This window comes from Ranitomeya variabilis, chromosome 1, assembly GCF_051348905.1.
Source record: "Ranitomeya variabilis isolate aRanVar5 chromosome 1, aRanVar5.hap1, whole genome shotgun sequence".
Lineage (NCBI taxonomy): Eukaryota > Metazoa > Chordata > Amphibia > Anura > Dendrobatidae > Ranitomeya > Ranitomeya variabilis.
Window position 1 is genome coordinate 979,216,544 of NC_135232.1, and position 13,914 is coordinate 979,230,457.

Sequence of the window (13,914 nt, forward strand, 5' to 3'; positions counted from 1 at the left end):
GTGTATCCACCAGACTTCTGCACAACACAACTGATGGTCCCAACCCCGTTTATAAGGCAAAAAATCCCACTTATTAAACCTGACAGGGTACATCTGTGAAGTGAAAACCATAACCAGTGACTACCTCTTGAAGCTCATCAAGAAAATGCCAAGAGTGTGCAAAGCAGTCATCAAAGCAAAAGGTGGCTACTTTGAAGAACCTAGAATATAAGACACATTTTCAGTAGTTTCACACTTTTTTGTTAAGTATATAATTCCACATGTGTTAATTTATAGTTTTGATGCCTTCATCGTGAATGTACAATTTTCATAGTCATGAAAATACAGAAAAATCATTAAATGAGAAGGTGTGACCAAACTTTTGGTCTGTACCGTGTATGTATGTATATGTGTGTATATATATATATATATATATATATATATATATATGTTAGATCCAGAAATATTTGGACAGTGACACAGGCTTTGGCATTTTAGCTATTTACCAAAACATATTCAAGATAGTTATATAATTAATATGGGCTTCAAGTGCAGATTCTGAGCTTTAATTTGAGGGTATTCACATCTTATTTGGTGTTAGGGTTTAGCAGTTACAGCTCTTTAATATGTAGCTGCCTCTTTTTCTATAGACCAAAGTTAACTGGACAATTATCTCAAAAACTCTTTAATGGGCTTTTCTTTTATTAATCCATCATCAATTAAGTCCGTAAAAGGTCTGGAGCTTATTCCAGGTTTGGCATATGCATTTGGAAGCTTTTGCAGTGAACCCACATGTGGTCAAAGGAGCTCTCAATAGAAGTGAAACCGACCATCATTAGGCAGAAAATAGAAATTAATCAGAAAGATAGCAGAAATGTTAGGAGTGGCCGAATCAACAGTTTGGTACATTCTGAAAAGAATTCACTGGTGACCTTGGGAACTCAAAAAGTCCTGGACCTCTGCCGAACAGGGTGCATGATCGCAGAATCCTTTCCATGGTGAATAAAAACCCCTTCACAACATCCACGCAAGTGAAGAACACTTTCCTGAAAATGGCTGTTTCGGTATCCAAGTCTACCATAAAGAGAAGACTTCATGAGAGCAAATCCAGAGAGTTCACCACAAGGTAGAAGCCACTAATCAGCTTTCAAAATAAAAAAGGCCAGATTAGACTTTGCCAAAACAAATCTAAGGAAGCCAACCCAGTTGTGGAAAAGCATTCTTGGGTCAAGTGAAATGAAGATCAACTTATATTCGAATGATGAGATGAAGGAAGTATGGAGAAGACTTGGAACAGCTCATGATCTAAAGTATACCCCATACTCTGTAACACATGGTGGAGTCAGTGTGATGGCATGGCATTGGGACATTAGTGTTTATTGATGATGTGACTGAAGACAGAAGCAGCCGGATGAATTCTGAAGTGTACAGGGTATTACTTTCTGCTCAGATTTAAACAAATGCAGCAAGGCTGATTTGGACGGTGCTTCACAGCTGGACAATGATCCACAACATAGTGCATAAGCAACCCAGGACTTTTTTAAGGGAAAAAAAGTGGAACATTCTGCTATAACCAGTTGGCAATCCCTTCTAGCTTGCATTTCACATGCTTAAGGCAAAACTTCATACAGAAAGACCCACAGACAAGCAACAACTGAAGTCAGCAGCAGTAAAGGCCTAGCAAAGCATCGTATAGGGGGGACCACCCAGCGTTTAGTGAAGTCCATGGATCCAGGCTTTAGACACTCATTCTCTACATAATATTAAAAATGAACATTTTACTTATGGTAAAGTTAATTTGTCCAATTACTTTTGATCCACTGAAATTACGAGGCTTTGTAGAAAAATGGTTGCAATTCCTTAATGTCTCACAAGATATTTTTATTCAACCCATTTATTTAAACCTTAAAGTCTACACTTTTACATCTCAGAGTTGTTTTATTTCAAAAAGTCAAAATAGTAACATGCTGAGCCCAAAGATTGTCACTGTCCAATTATATTTGAACCTAACAGTACATCACATAGGAGACATTGAGATTATTGAATATACATCATATAGAAAACACTGAGACTGCTGTATACATCGCATAGGCCAGAGCACAGTGTGTGCTAATTATGCCCAAAAAATAAGTCCTAATGCTCACACTGATTAGAGTCGGGACATAAGCCATCGTTGTGTTCATGTTCTGCATAAAAATGAAAGGGCCAATGGCCGAAGCACTGTGGCCCACAGGTAATTCTGTCCAAGGCCCAGATGAAACGACTGAAAGGGCAGCAAGCAGCTTGTTGTTTGGAGTTTCTTCACCCCTTTTCTGACATAGAATTGTTAGTTTGTGCAAATTTTTTATACACACTACTTTTTTCCATCTATTTATTGCAATCAAGGTTTGATACTGGCAGGATATGAGTAGAGAATTTGCAATGTATTATTAATATTCTTATTGGCATAAAAAAAAAGATGAGCAACAATTTATTTTCCCAAAACAAATCACAATGTATAAAGGAAAACTAAATAGATTGGTTGTGCAGGCTGATGCTTTATGACCATGATGGGCTTGGTGCATTTTGACATGCAGCAAAGGGATTCTAGGTTCAGATTTGGCCAGTGCAATTTTTTCATGGAGTCCGTTTGATATGCGTGCCTGTGTAGGTTTGGGTACTGCTGGATACATGTGGGTTTTTTTTCTGACACCCTTAAAAATAATGCTTCTAGGTCAATTGGATTTATATGAAATTGTCCCTAGTTTGCGCGAGAAAGAAAATGTAATGTAAACCTATAAGGTAGTTGAATGTATTTGAGTTTATTGGTACTTCATATTATAAGACAGAAAATGTAATAACCATATAAATAATTGTGTTGTACTTTCCTTTTCAGGAATATTTTCAGTTCTGAGCTTGGCATCCGAGTGTACCACACTGGCGCAAGAACTGCCAAAGGTGTCCTATGTGAAAGCCATTGACGTGTGGCTTATTACTTGTCTCCTTTTTGGCTTTGCCTCACTTGTTCAATATGCTGTAGTCCAGGTCTTAATGAACAGTCCAACAAGGATTGAGGCAGAGAAAGCCAAAATTGCAAAGACTGAGCAAGCAGAAGGAAAGGGACCCAACGCTGCAAAAAAGAATACAGTGAATGGGACCGGAACACCAGTTCATATCAGCACATTGCAAGTATGTATCATCGCAAAGGAAATCTTTCACCAAATGTACGCTTTCTGGTCAGAGGACAATATAAAATAGGGACCAAGACACTGATTCCAGCCGTGTCACTTCTATACTAGTGTGTGTTGTTTTTTTTCCCTATTTTTAGGGGGGGGTTTTTCACTATGTTAGCAGGCTAAGCTCTGCTAGTCCACTCTATAAGATCAGACGCCTCTCCCAAGATTGATTAAAAGCTTTCATCGAATAACATCAATCATGTTAAAAAATGTTTTAACATAAAGTTTAAAAAATTATTTCTCTTGGAAACCTTATTTCCAAGTCCCCCACGGTACCTTGTCATCGATGTTGTCATTTCCCCTGCGCCTGTCCTCTTCACAAAGAAAAATGTCCGGCGCCTGCGCTGTAAGTTTTTTTTTTGTTTTCTTTTTCCTGGCATGCACAGTTTGTGCTGCCCTTTGACTCCCATCGCATGATTGGAACTTAAAGCGCAGGCGCCGGGGACATTCAGGAAGGAAATGGAGGCGGCGCACGGAGGCCCTGAGTGACGTCTTGGAGGCATTTGTGTCAGGGGGGAAAAGACGATTATAAAAAACGATTATTTCAGCATTGGCAAGGACCCGAACTAAAAGAGCCACCTTGACAGAATGCAGCATTAGTGGTGCACAAGGTGGCTCTTTTAATGAAAAACGCCTGGGGGGGTGAAAGGTTCCCTTTAATTTTCCAAAAACCCATGTTGAAGAGACGGGGGGGGTCAGCGGGTGTTCTAGTCTGCTAGCTGAAACTGCATGGACCAAGGCACATCCCACCGAACACCCGCTTTTCTTTTACCATTGGCGTAATACTACTTAGACAATACAGGGTGAGGGTTAAACAGTTTTACAATACTTTATTGAACCACAAAACAGGCAAATATCATGTAGAATAGTCCCAGCACAATATCCAAGATGGTGCAAAATTAGAGTCTCACCCTTCCGCTGACTTGCCGGGATAAAAGCAGCTGTGACATCAGAGTTTCCAGGGCTTACTACCCCAACAAGTAGCACCCTTCATTTGGCGGGCCTCCACAGAGAGGAGGTAACGACAAGCTTAGGAAGCTGACAGTGCATTGAGGTACAAAGCCAGGTGACCAGAAGGTCACAACATGGCTTCTCTGAACATCACCATCACATCTAAATGTTCTAAAGTGTCATAAATCACCTGTAGGTTAAAAATGCTAAATTAATTCCTCTAGGGGTCTGGTTTGCAAAATGGGGTCACTCGTGGGAGGGGGGAGGGTATACTGTTTTGGCATGTCAGGGGTTCTATAAATGCGACGTGGCATTCACAATCTATTGCAGACAAATTTACACTAAAAAAATCAAGTGGCGCTCTTTCCTTTCCGAGCCCTACCATAAGCCAAAACAGCAGTTTTTGACCACATATGAGGTATCTCCGTGTTCAGAAGAAATTGCTTAACAAATTATGGGGTCCACTTTTTCCTGTTATCCATTGTGAAAGTTATAAATTTGGTGCTGAAACAACATTTTAGCAGACAAAACATAATTTTTGTTTTTACATCCAAATTTGAAAACGTTCTTTGAAGCTTTTATGGATTCAACAACAGGGTGGATTGATTTAAATCACGCCGATTTAAATCATGATTTAAATCACGATTTAAATCAAAAGATTTTTTTCTATTTAAATCGGATCGATTTAAATCATGATTTTAATCATGATTTAAATCACTGATTTAAATCAAAAGGTTTTTTTTAATATAAATCACGATTAAAATGAGAAGTGAGAGCAGTGCGCATGTGCGCCCATAGTTACACGGACGAAACTAGGGGCAACGATCTAACGCCAGGGTGAGGGGGGGACCCCAAAGTAAGTAAAAATCTTTTTTGTTTTACTATATGGCAATAGGTAGGTGTTTAAAAGCAGCATGTCTTAATTGTATAAACTATTAATAGCCTCCACATTTTGTTCATACTGCCCCTTTAATTCCACACTTCTAGCTTGGTTTCACTTTTGGTTTAGTTTCTTTTTCCATTCAGTTGACATGCCCAAACTTGTTGGATAGTCAGCATCCTACAGAAACCTCTGGAAGAGCATGGCATTGTGAATGTTACACATATACAGCCTTTATTCTACAGGGTTAAACAACTCAGCTTTATCTCATGATGGAAGAACCTTTGGATGGTAAAATATTTTCCTCAAAAAGCAGTTTATTGAAAAAAATCCGATTTAAATCAAAAAAATCCGATTTAAATCAAAAAAATCCGATTTTTTTGATTTTTTAAAAAAAACATTGATTTTTATCCACCCTGTTCAACAAGCTCAAGACCCTCCCCCCAAGCCCCCCCCCCCCCCCAGATGAATTTCTTGATGGGTCTAATTTCCAAAATGGGGGCACTTCTGCTATTTTGGTACCTCTTCTTGTTACAATATACACAATTACATGACAACTGTTTGGTTAGTAAGACCAAGTTTTGTAATCAGCAAATGTGTTTTTAGGTGTATGCCTCCCCCTGAGTGTATTGATTCCTGGATGGATTTTCATTGTTTGGTAGCTCAATGTCTCTGTAAGATTTGAATTGGTCCTGGAATTCCGTAAATTTTACCCTATAGCTGAAATGGTGCAGCATCTATTATAGACATAGCTGTGTGTCCAGTACTCACATTAGGGCCATATTGGATGTGTTTCTGAACACTGAAAAACTAGTGCAATAACATTTGAGGTGTAGTTCTCAGAATGTACAAAAAAATTCATAAAAGTGACACTGGAAAAAATGCAAATTGTACATTTTCAAACTTGTTATTGCATCAACTACTTGAAAAGGTGTTTCAAATTACTCACTACCTTCTAAGATACATTAGAGGGTATAATAAAAAAACATTTATGGGGGTGTTCTGTTATTTAATCTCACGGGCTCTGCAAGTATGACAATTTATTCCAAATGGCGCCAGGTTTATGGTCCAAAATTCAAATGGCGCTCATTCCCTCCCGAACCCTGCTGTTTGTCCAAACAGCAATTTTTGACTGCATATGGGTATATCCATGCTCAGAAGAAAGAACGTAACAAGCTATGGGTCAACTTTATTTGTGCTACCTCATGCAAAAGTGAAAAATTTGGGGCTAATGCAACATTGTTGGGGGAAAAATTACATTTTTCAATATGATGACCTAATATTCTCAAATTCCGTGTGGTGCCTGTGGGTTCAAAATGCTCATTATACCCCTGAATAAAATCCTTGATGGGTGTAGTTTCCAAAATAGGAGGGGGGAGGATTGTGGGAGGTTTCTGCTATTTAGGCTCGTTAGGGGTCCTGCAAATGCAACATGTATTTGTGTTCCTAAGTTAAAATAGTGCACCTTCCCTTCTGAGCACTGCTGTTTGTTTGTCCAACCAGAACCTTTTAACTACATGTCTGGTATAAAAAAAAATCAGAAGACACTGTGTAAAAAAAAACCTGTGGGGTCCATTTTCTCATGCTATCCATTTCAAAAGTGAAACATTTGGGACAAAAGCAACATATTAGAGGAAAAAAAAATTTTTTTTACTTTTTTCATTCCACTTTGCATTAATTTCTTTGTAGGGTTGAAACCTTTCCTGACACCAGTTTTGAAGTATTTGAAGGGTGCAGTTTTTAAAATGGTATCACTTTTGGGGACTTTCCAATATATAGGCCCCTCAAAGTTTAAATCTGAATAGGGCACTTGTAAATTTCTTGACTCAAAAAAAATGAAAAATTGCTGCTAAACTTTCTATTATCCTAACAAAATGTTGTTTGAAAAATGATGCAGATGCCAATTGGACATATGGGAAATGTTATTAGTTTGTAAGGCATGACTAACTGGTTTAGGGATATACTGTTGTGCTCAAAAGTTTACATACCTTGGCAGAATTTTTTCTTTCTTGGCCTCTTTTCAGATAATATGAATGATAACACCAAAACGTTTTCCCCACTAATGGTTAGTGGTTGGGTGAAGCCATTTGTTGTAAAACTACTGTGTTTTCTCTTTTTAATCATAATGACAACCGTGGTGTGTAAACTTTTGAGCCCAACTATAGAAATAGAAAATTTGAAAATTGCAAATTTTTCTACATTTTCACCAAAATTCCAATATTTTAACAAATGCAACACATGTTGACGTAAATTTACTACTAAAATAAAGTATAATGTGTCACGAAAAAACACTCAATCACTGAAATATATTGAAGCATTCCAGAGGTATTACCACATAAAGTGACACTGGTCGATTTTAAAATATTGGGCTTGGTTATTAACCCAATAGTCAAAAGGAAATGGTAAATAGATAAAATATAACTTATATAACCTAATAAAAAGTGCTTATGTGCAAGTGATAATTGTGAAAAATGGACACAGGCTAATAGCCTGAATCAATGCATGGGTTCTACCCCAAATGTCAGAACTTAGAGATAATACAATATAGCTCACTATCAAAGCCCCATTTGGTCCAAATAATTTGGGACCATACTGTGGGTACAATGGGAGCAAATACTAATCTGTAACAAAGATTCAGATTGATACTTGCATTGGTTCTCTTGCCAAGTGTATCAAAACCTATTCTTAGCATAGGTATGATAAATTGGAAATGATGCCACCGCAGACTCAGACTGGGGAATGCAGTAGAAAAGTTAAGTGCTACAAATCTCATACCACAGGAGACCACTAAGACCTCGACACGGCATCTAGAAAAATAGTTAAACTGGTGTCGATACATCTACTATATAATTGTCTAAGGTCTACTTCCGTCTTTCTGTCTTTCTTTCTGTCGCGGATATTCATTGGTCGCGGCCTCTGTCATGGAAATCCAAGTCGCTGATTAGTCGTGGCAAAACGCCCATGACCATTGCCACGACCAATCAGCGACGGCCATAGTCTGGCAGCGAAATGGCCGCTGCTTTACTGCCCTGCAGCATCAATAGTAAATAGATCTAATAAATAATAATAAATCAATAGTAAAAAGATCTAATGTTAGAAATAATAATAATTAAAAAAAAAAAGGTTATTCTCCCCTTCCGACGTCGCGTGCTGTCTTCGGCAGTGCAAGCGGCAGGTTCCGGTGCCAAGGATGCTATGCGAGAAGGACCTGCCATGACGCCACGGTCATGTGACCGCGACGTCATCACAGGTCCTGCGCTCATACCAACCCTGGGAGGGGAAGCTGCCGCGTGCACCGCACACAGGCGACAGGACTTCAAGGGGCTTTCGGAAGGTGAGTATATGTTTATTTTTTATTTTAAGTCTTTTTTAACCACACATATAGTGCCCACATTGCTATATACTACGTGGGCTGTGTTACATACTGCGTGGGCTCTGTTATATACTACATCTCTGTGCTATATACTATGTAGCTGGGCAATATACAACGTGACTGTCCAATATACTACGTGGGCTGTGCAATATACTACATGCTCTGTGCTATATACTACGTAGCTGTGCAATATACTACGTGGCTGACCAATATACTACATGGCTCTGCTATATACTACATGGCTGACCAATATACTACATACCTGTGCAATACACTACGTGGCTATGTTATATACTACGTGGCTGTTATATACTACATAGCTCTGCTATATACTACGTACGCTGTGTTACATACTACGTAGCTCTGTTATATACTACGTAGCTATGTCATATACTACGTTGGTTGTGTTATATACTATGTCACTGTGCAATATAGTACGTAGCCTGTGCTGCATACTACCTACATATTCTAGAATACTCGATACGTTCGAATCGGGCCACCATCTAGTTAATAAATATATGCAGCAGAAACAAATGCATAATAATTACAATTAATGACCCATATTTTTGGGGGTCGCAGTAGTAGTTAATGGAACAATCTCACCGGGTGTATGGGGGTTGGTTCTACCATACTATTCCCCATTCAATACCCGGTGAAACAGCACTATGTAACATCCCCAGCCGTCCTGCATACTTATGCCCTGGTGCGGCTCCCCTGATGAGTCCTAGATGATGAAACACCTTGGGAAGCTATAGCTGGAACTTCCACCGGACACTGAATGGGGAATAGTGTGGTAGAACCAACTAAATCCAAACTAAAAAAAAAGTTCCCTCTCAGATCCGTCATCTGTTAAAGGAAATATTGGGGGCTTCCATGTTACTGGTAACATAAAGGCTCTGTTAAAGCAAAATGTCTCCCCCCCCAAAAGAAATCCGGCACTCCCAATTCCATATGCCCCCCTCCTTCTAAGCTATACAGTGTGTCTGCACCACATTTAACATTCACATGTTTGGTATCTCTGCAGTGATGACAGCCTTCTTAATTTACTGCATGCATGTCTCCAAAAGCATGAGTTGGGCACATTGTACTGGGCACTATTCCTTACTGGGCACTATAACGTACTTGGAACTACAATTTGCAGTTGACAGCTTTTCAGTTTTCACTCAGTAATCCCTATTGCTGTTTGTTTCTGGTAAACACTCAAGGAGTCAATATCATCCCTACACTTGTAGATAATTTCCCTGAAGGGTGTTATTTCCAATAAGGGGTCACTGATTATGCTGTTCTGGAACTTGAGGGCTTTGTATATGGAGTCCACATACTAGTCATGGAAAATCTGTGCTCCAAATGTCAAATAGCGCTCCGTTCTTCCTGAGTCTTGCCGTGTGGCTAAGGCCTCTTTCACACTTCCGTCTTTTTCCTCCCGTCGAAACCATCGAGTTTTGAAAAAACTGGATCCTGCAAATTTTTCTGCAGGATCCTGTTTTTTCCCATAGACTTGTATTAGCGATGGATTGTGACGGATGGCCATCCGTTTCATCAGTCGTGCACTGGATCCGTTGGAAAATAGCGGTCCGTCGTGTGGAGAAAACGTTCAGATGAACGTTTTTTCTGCACGTCGGAAAATTGCTCAGCGTCGGGTCCTGTGCTGTCCATCGTTGGCTATAATGGAAGCCTATGGACGCAGGATCCATCGCTGACCGTCAAACACAGGAATCCAGCGACGTATCCCGTTTTTTCATTCTGAGCATGCCCGGAAGGATTTTTTTATACCTGAAAATGCAGGCAGGAACTCCTTTGACACATCCGTCATAACACTGGATGCGTTGCACACATTTTCCACTATTTTCATAACATCCGTCGATACGTCACTTTACTGCATTATGACGCATCCCGAACGACGGAAGTGTGAAAGAAGCCTAAGCAGTAATGTACAGCCACGTATGGAGGATTGCCATGCTCAGCTGAAATTGTGTGAAAAATTTTGGTGCCATTTTTACCCATTTTCTCATATTAAAATGTAAAATCTGGGGCTAAAACAATTTTTTTGTTGTGGAAATAATGTAATTATTTTTTCTTCACCGCCCAATTGTATAAGGTTCTGTGACCTCTATTGTAGCATTATGATCACTGCACTCTTAGATGAATTTAATGAGATGAGTCGTTTGTAAAATGGGGTCTGTTATGGGAGGGTTCTACTGTTCTCTTCTCTGCCAATGTGACATGACACCCACGAACCAGAACAGCAAATTCTGCACTGCAATATGGCTTTTTTTCTTTTCTGAGCTTTGCACTGTGCTTCAAGTAGTTTTTGACCACATATGGGGTATTAGCATACATAGGAGAAATTTTGTAACAAATTGTGCCAATCATGTTCTGTTATCCTTGTGAAAATGAAAAATTTGGGGCTAAAGCAACATTTTTGTGGGAAAAATGTCAATTATAATTTTCGTGGCTCGATTATACAATTTTGTGAAGCTCCTGTGGGTTCATGGTCCTCAACTCACCTCTAGATATATTCCTTGAGGGAGGTAGTTTCCAAAATGGGGTCACTTGTGGGGATCTTTCACTGTTTAGGCACATTAGGGGCTCTGCAAATGCGATATGGCATCCTATGTCAATTCTAACCAATTTTGCATTTCATAAGGCAAATTATGCTCCTTCCCTTCACATTGTTACCCTTGTTTTGAATACACATTTGGGGCTAAAGTAACATTTTTTTGTGAAAAAGTAAAGTTTCCATTTTTTTCCTTCCACATTGCTTTAATTTCTGCGAAGCACCTAAAACTTTAATAATATTCTTGAAGGTGGTTTTGAGCAGTTGGAGGCGTGCAGTTTTTAGAATGGTGTCACTATTGCATATTTTCTGTCATATAGCTCTCCCAAAGTCAATGTAATGTGATGCCTAGAAAAAATATGGGTTTATAAATTTTGTGTGAAACATTAGAAATTGCTGATAAATTTTTAACCATTCTAACTTCCTTACAAACAAAACATGTTTAAAAAAAAACTGTGCAGACGTAAAGTAGACATGTGGTAACTGTTATTTATTAACTATTTTGTGTGACATAACTCTCTGGTTTAAGGGCATGATGGTTTGTAAATTGTAAAGCGCAAAACATTATTTACCTATATCTACTACTAACATGAAGTACAATATGTCACGAAAAATCAGTCTCAGAATTGATGGGATCCATTCAACCATTCCAGAGTTATTACTTCATAAAGTGACGTTGGTCAGGATTGAAAAAAAGGCCTTGTCAGGAATGTGAAAATAGGCTTCGGGTCGAAGGGGTTAAGGTCAAAATTGGCTTTTTAAAAAATTGTTAATCTGTTATCACAGCACAGATTCCTGCTCTTCGTTCATTTTTTAGCGCACACAGACAAGGAATAGCAGCATGGAAGAAATCATACAGCGGTTTTGAGCGGTCTGGTTGTGAATCAAGTTCTGGGGTGAAGTAGACATCCATGTAAATCTGTCTGATCGTTGACTGCAATGCACGGACTGACACCAGCTCTGTGACAGCCTCATAGAAATATAGGAAGACTTGCCGCCAGTTTGTGCATTGCGATCCAAGATCGAACCAATTTTCATGGATTTCTGAATGTGTCTGTGGTGGTGGCGGGGAGACGCCAGATTCATAAGATTCATATTGTCCACTTAGATGAGTGGTGACTTCCCCCAACTTACCTGAACATTGTTTTTCTCCTCCTAAATGAGGTTTGACAAAGAACCATATAGGGTCGAAACGTTGCCTTGCTCCCACTTATTGAATTTTCCGTGTGGTGATTTCACTGTATATGTAATAAATATAGACACTTTTTGCAATGTGATAGAACTTGGTGAGTGCGGCTGTCTTTTCCTTTGGCAATTTTATTGGACTCTGTCCACGTTCAGCCTGCACCTCCATCCTAGCAGAGTGCACATCACTTTCTGTTGCTATACATGTCTATATTGTCTAAATTCTGATTTTATAAGTGAATTTCTATTTACTAGATCACTAATAGTTACTAGATTTTTATTCCTCACACATATACATTTTAGGATTTCAAGTTATCAAGAATTATCCTTCCTTGGTGACTTTGTGAAGTAGTGTTTGCGCATATGATTGATTATTAGCCATATTGTATATTCCATGGAGATTAATGCAGAATGTTTCTATTCTAGTTCCCACCTGTCAGGCTGAATGTCGTCTTGCTGAGACATCTTAGAAAACTCGGTCTTCTTTTCCGGTATACGCTATTTGATGTTTTTCAAACATTCTTAAATCAATAATTTAACTTGCTGTTTATTATTCCCAGGTTGCAGAAACGAGATGCAAAAAAGTCTGCACGTCGAAATCCGATTTGAGGTCCAATGACTTCAGCATTGTTGGAAGCTTGCCCAGAGATTTTGAATTGTCCAATTACGATTGTTATGGAAAACCAATTGAAGTCAACAACGGTCTGGGAAAATCTCAAGCGAAGAACAACAAAAAGCCGCCTCCTGCTAAGCCAATCATTCCATCTGAAGCCAAACGGATTGACCTTTACTCAAGGGCACTGTTTCCCTTCTCCTTCTTGTTCTTTAATGTCATATATTGGCTAGTATATTTATGATGACTCGAATTCTAACTTTAAGTTCACTAAACAAGTCGCCATTACTCCCACACTCTTTAAAGCCAACCTGTGATCTTGTCTACATTTGCAAAGCAATATCTTTCATTGTAGATGCCATGCAATTGTAATGAAAATTGGCTTTTTTAAATGGAAGCATGACACTGCAATGTCTGTGCTTAAAATGATGTATATAAGTGTAAGGTTTCTGCTATTAACAGTTATGAGTAATGCATACATAACCCCCTCCCCAGCCTCTACTGTTTTAACATGAAAAGTTATGAGATGCTTTCAAAAGAGATTTGTGCACGTTAAGCCTCATTCAAACCATAGATCAATATATGTAGTATGTAAAGATCAATCCTTATTCTTTTCAAAGAAAAATTATATGCGTTTGGATTGCACTGTGTCCAGACAAAATGTACAGATCTTCATATCATATAAATATACTGACTTCATAATGAAACAGATTATAAGGCTCCTGTCAAGGTGTAAGATAAATGATCAAAGACTATTTTTTGTAAAATAATCTATTTACGAATCTACGCTGTATACTTTGCGTGAGCTAAAAGTTAATGTCTACAAAATAAAAAAAAAATATTAAAGCTGGAAGTGAAATGTCTCAGCTGACGTGTATAATACCACATACAGCACCGGGTCAGTGTACATGGGTTTGCTGTTGTCCTATGCTTGTCACATTATACCTTGCTAACGGTATGTTCACACTCTTCTTTTTTTTTTTTTTTGGGAGCTGGTTTCAGAGCGGGTACACTGTAAGGGTATCCGCAACGCCACGTCTTTTTTTTCAGGTGGATTCCACCGGTATGTAGCCTGAGAAAGTGCCACAAAACTGCTGCAAAAATAAGCCTAATACCCAGCAATGTAAAAGTGAAATTGCTAAGGACAAGCTAAGCACTTTT

At 38.8% G+C, this 13,914-nt stretch overlaps 1 protein-coding gene across 3 annotated transcripts in view; it reads left to right on the forward strand.

Moving 5' to 3' along the window:
• The window catches only part of GLRB (glycine receptor beta), a 159,100-nt gene extending 145,484 nt beyond the window's left edge, over positions 1–13,616 (forward strand). For all 3 annotated transcript variants that reach the window (XR_013219997.1, XM_077279400.1, XM_077279401.1), the window contains 2 exons: positions 2,855–3,147; positions 12,701–13,616. Coding sequence is in view for 2 of the 3 variants with exons in the window: in XM_077279400.1 (XP_077135515.1) it covers positions 2,855–3,147; positions 12,701–12,997 (590 nt within the window). In the remaining variant the exon portion in view is untranslated. The remainder of the gene's footprint in view (positions 1–2,854; positions 3,148–12,700) is intronic.
• The last annotated feature ends 298 nt before the right edge of the window (positions 13,617–13,914 follow it).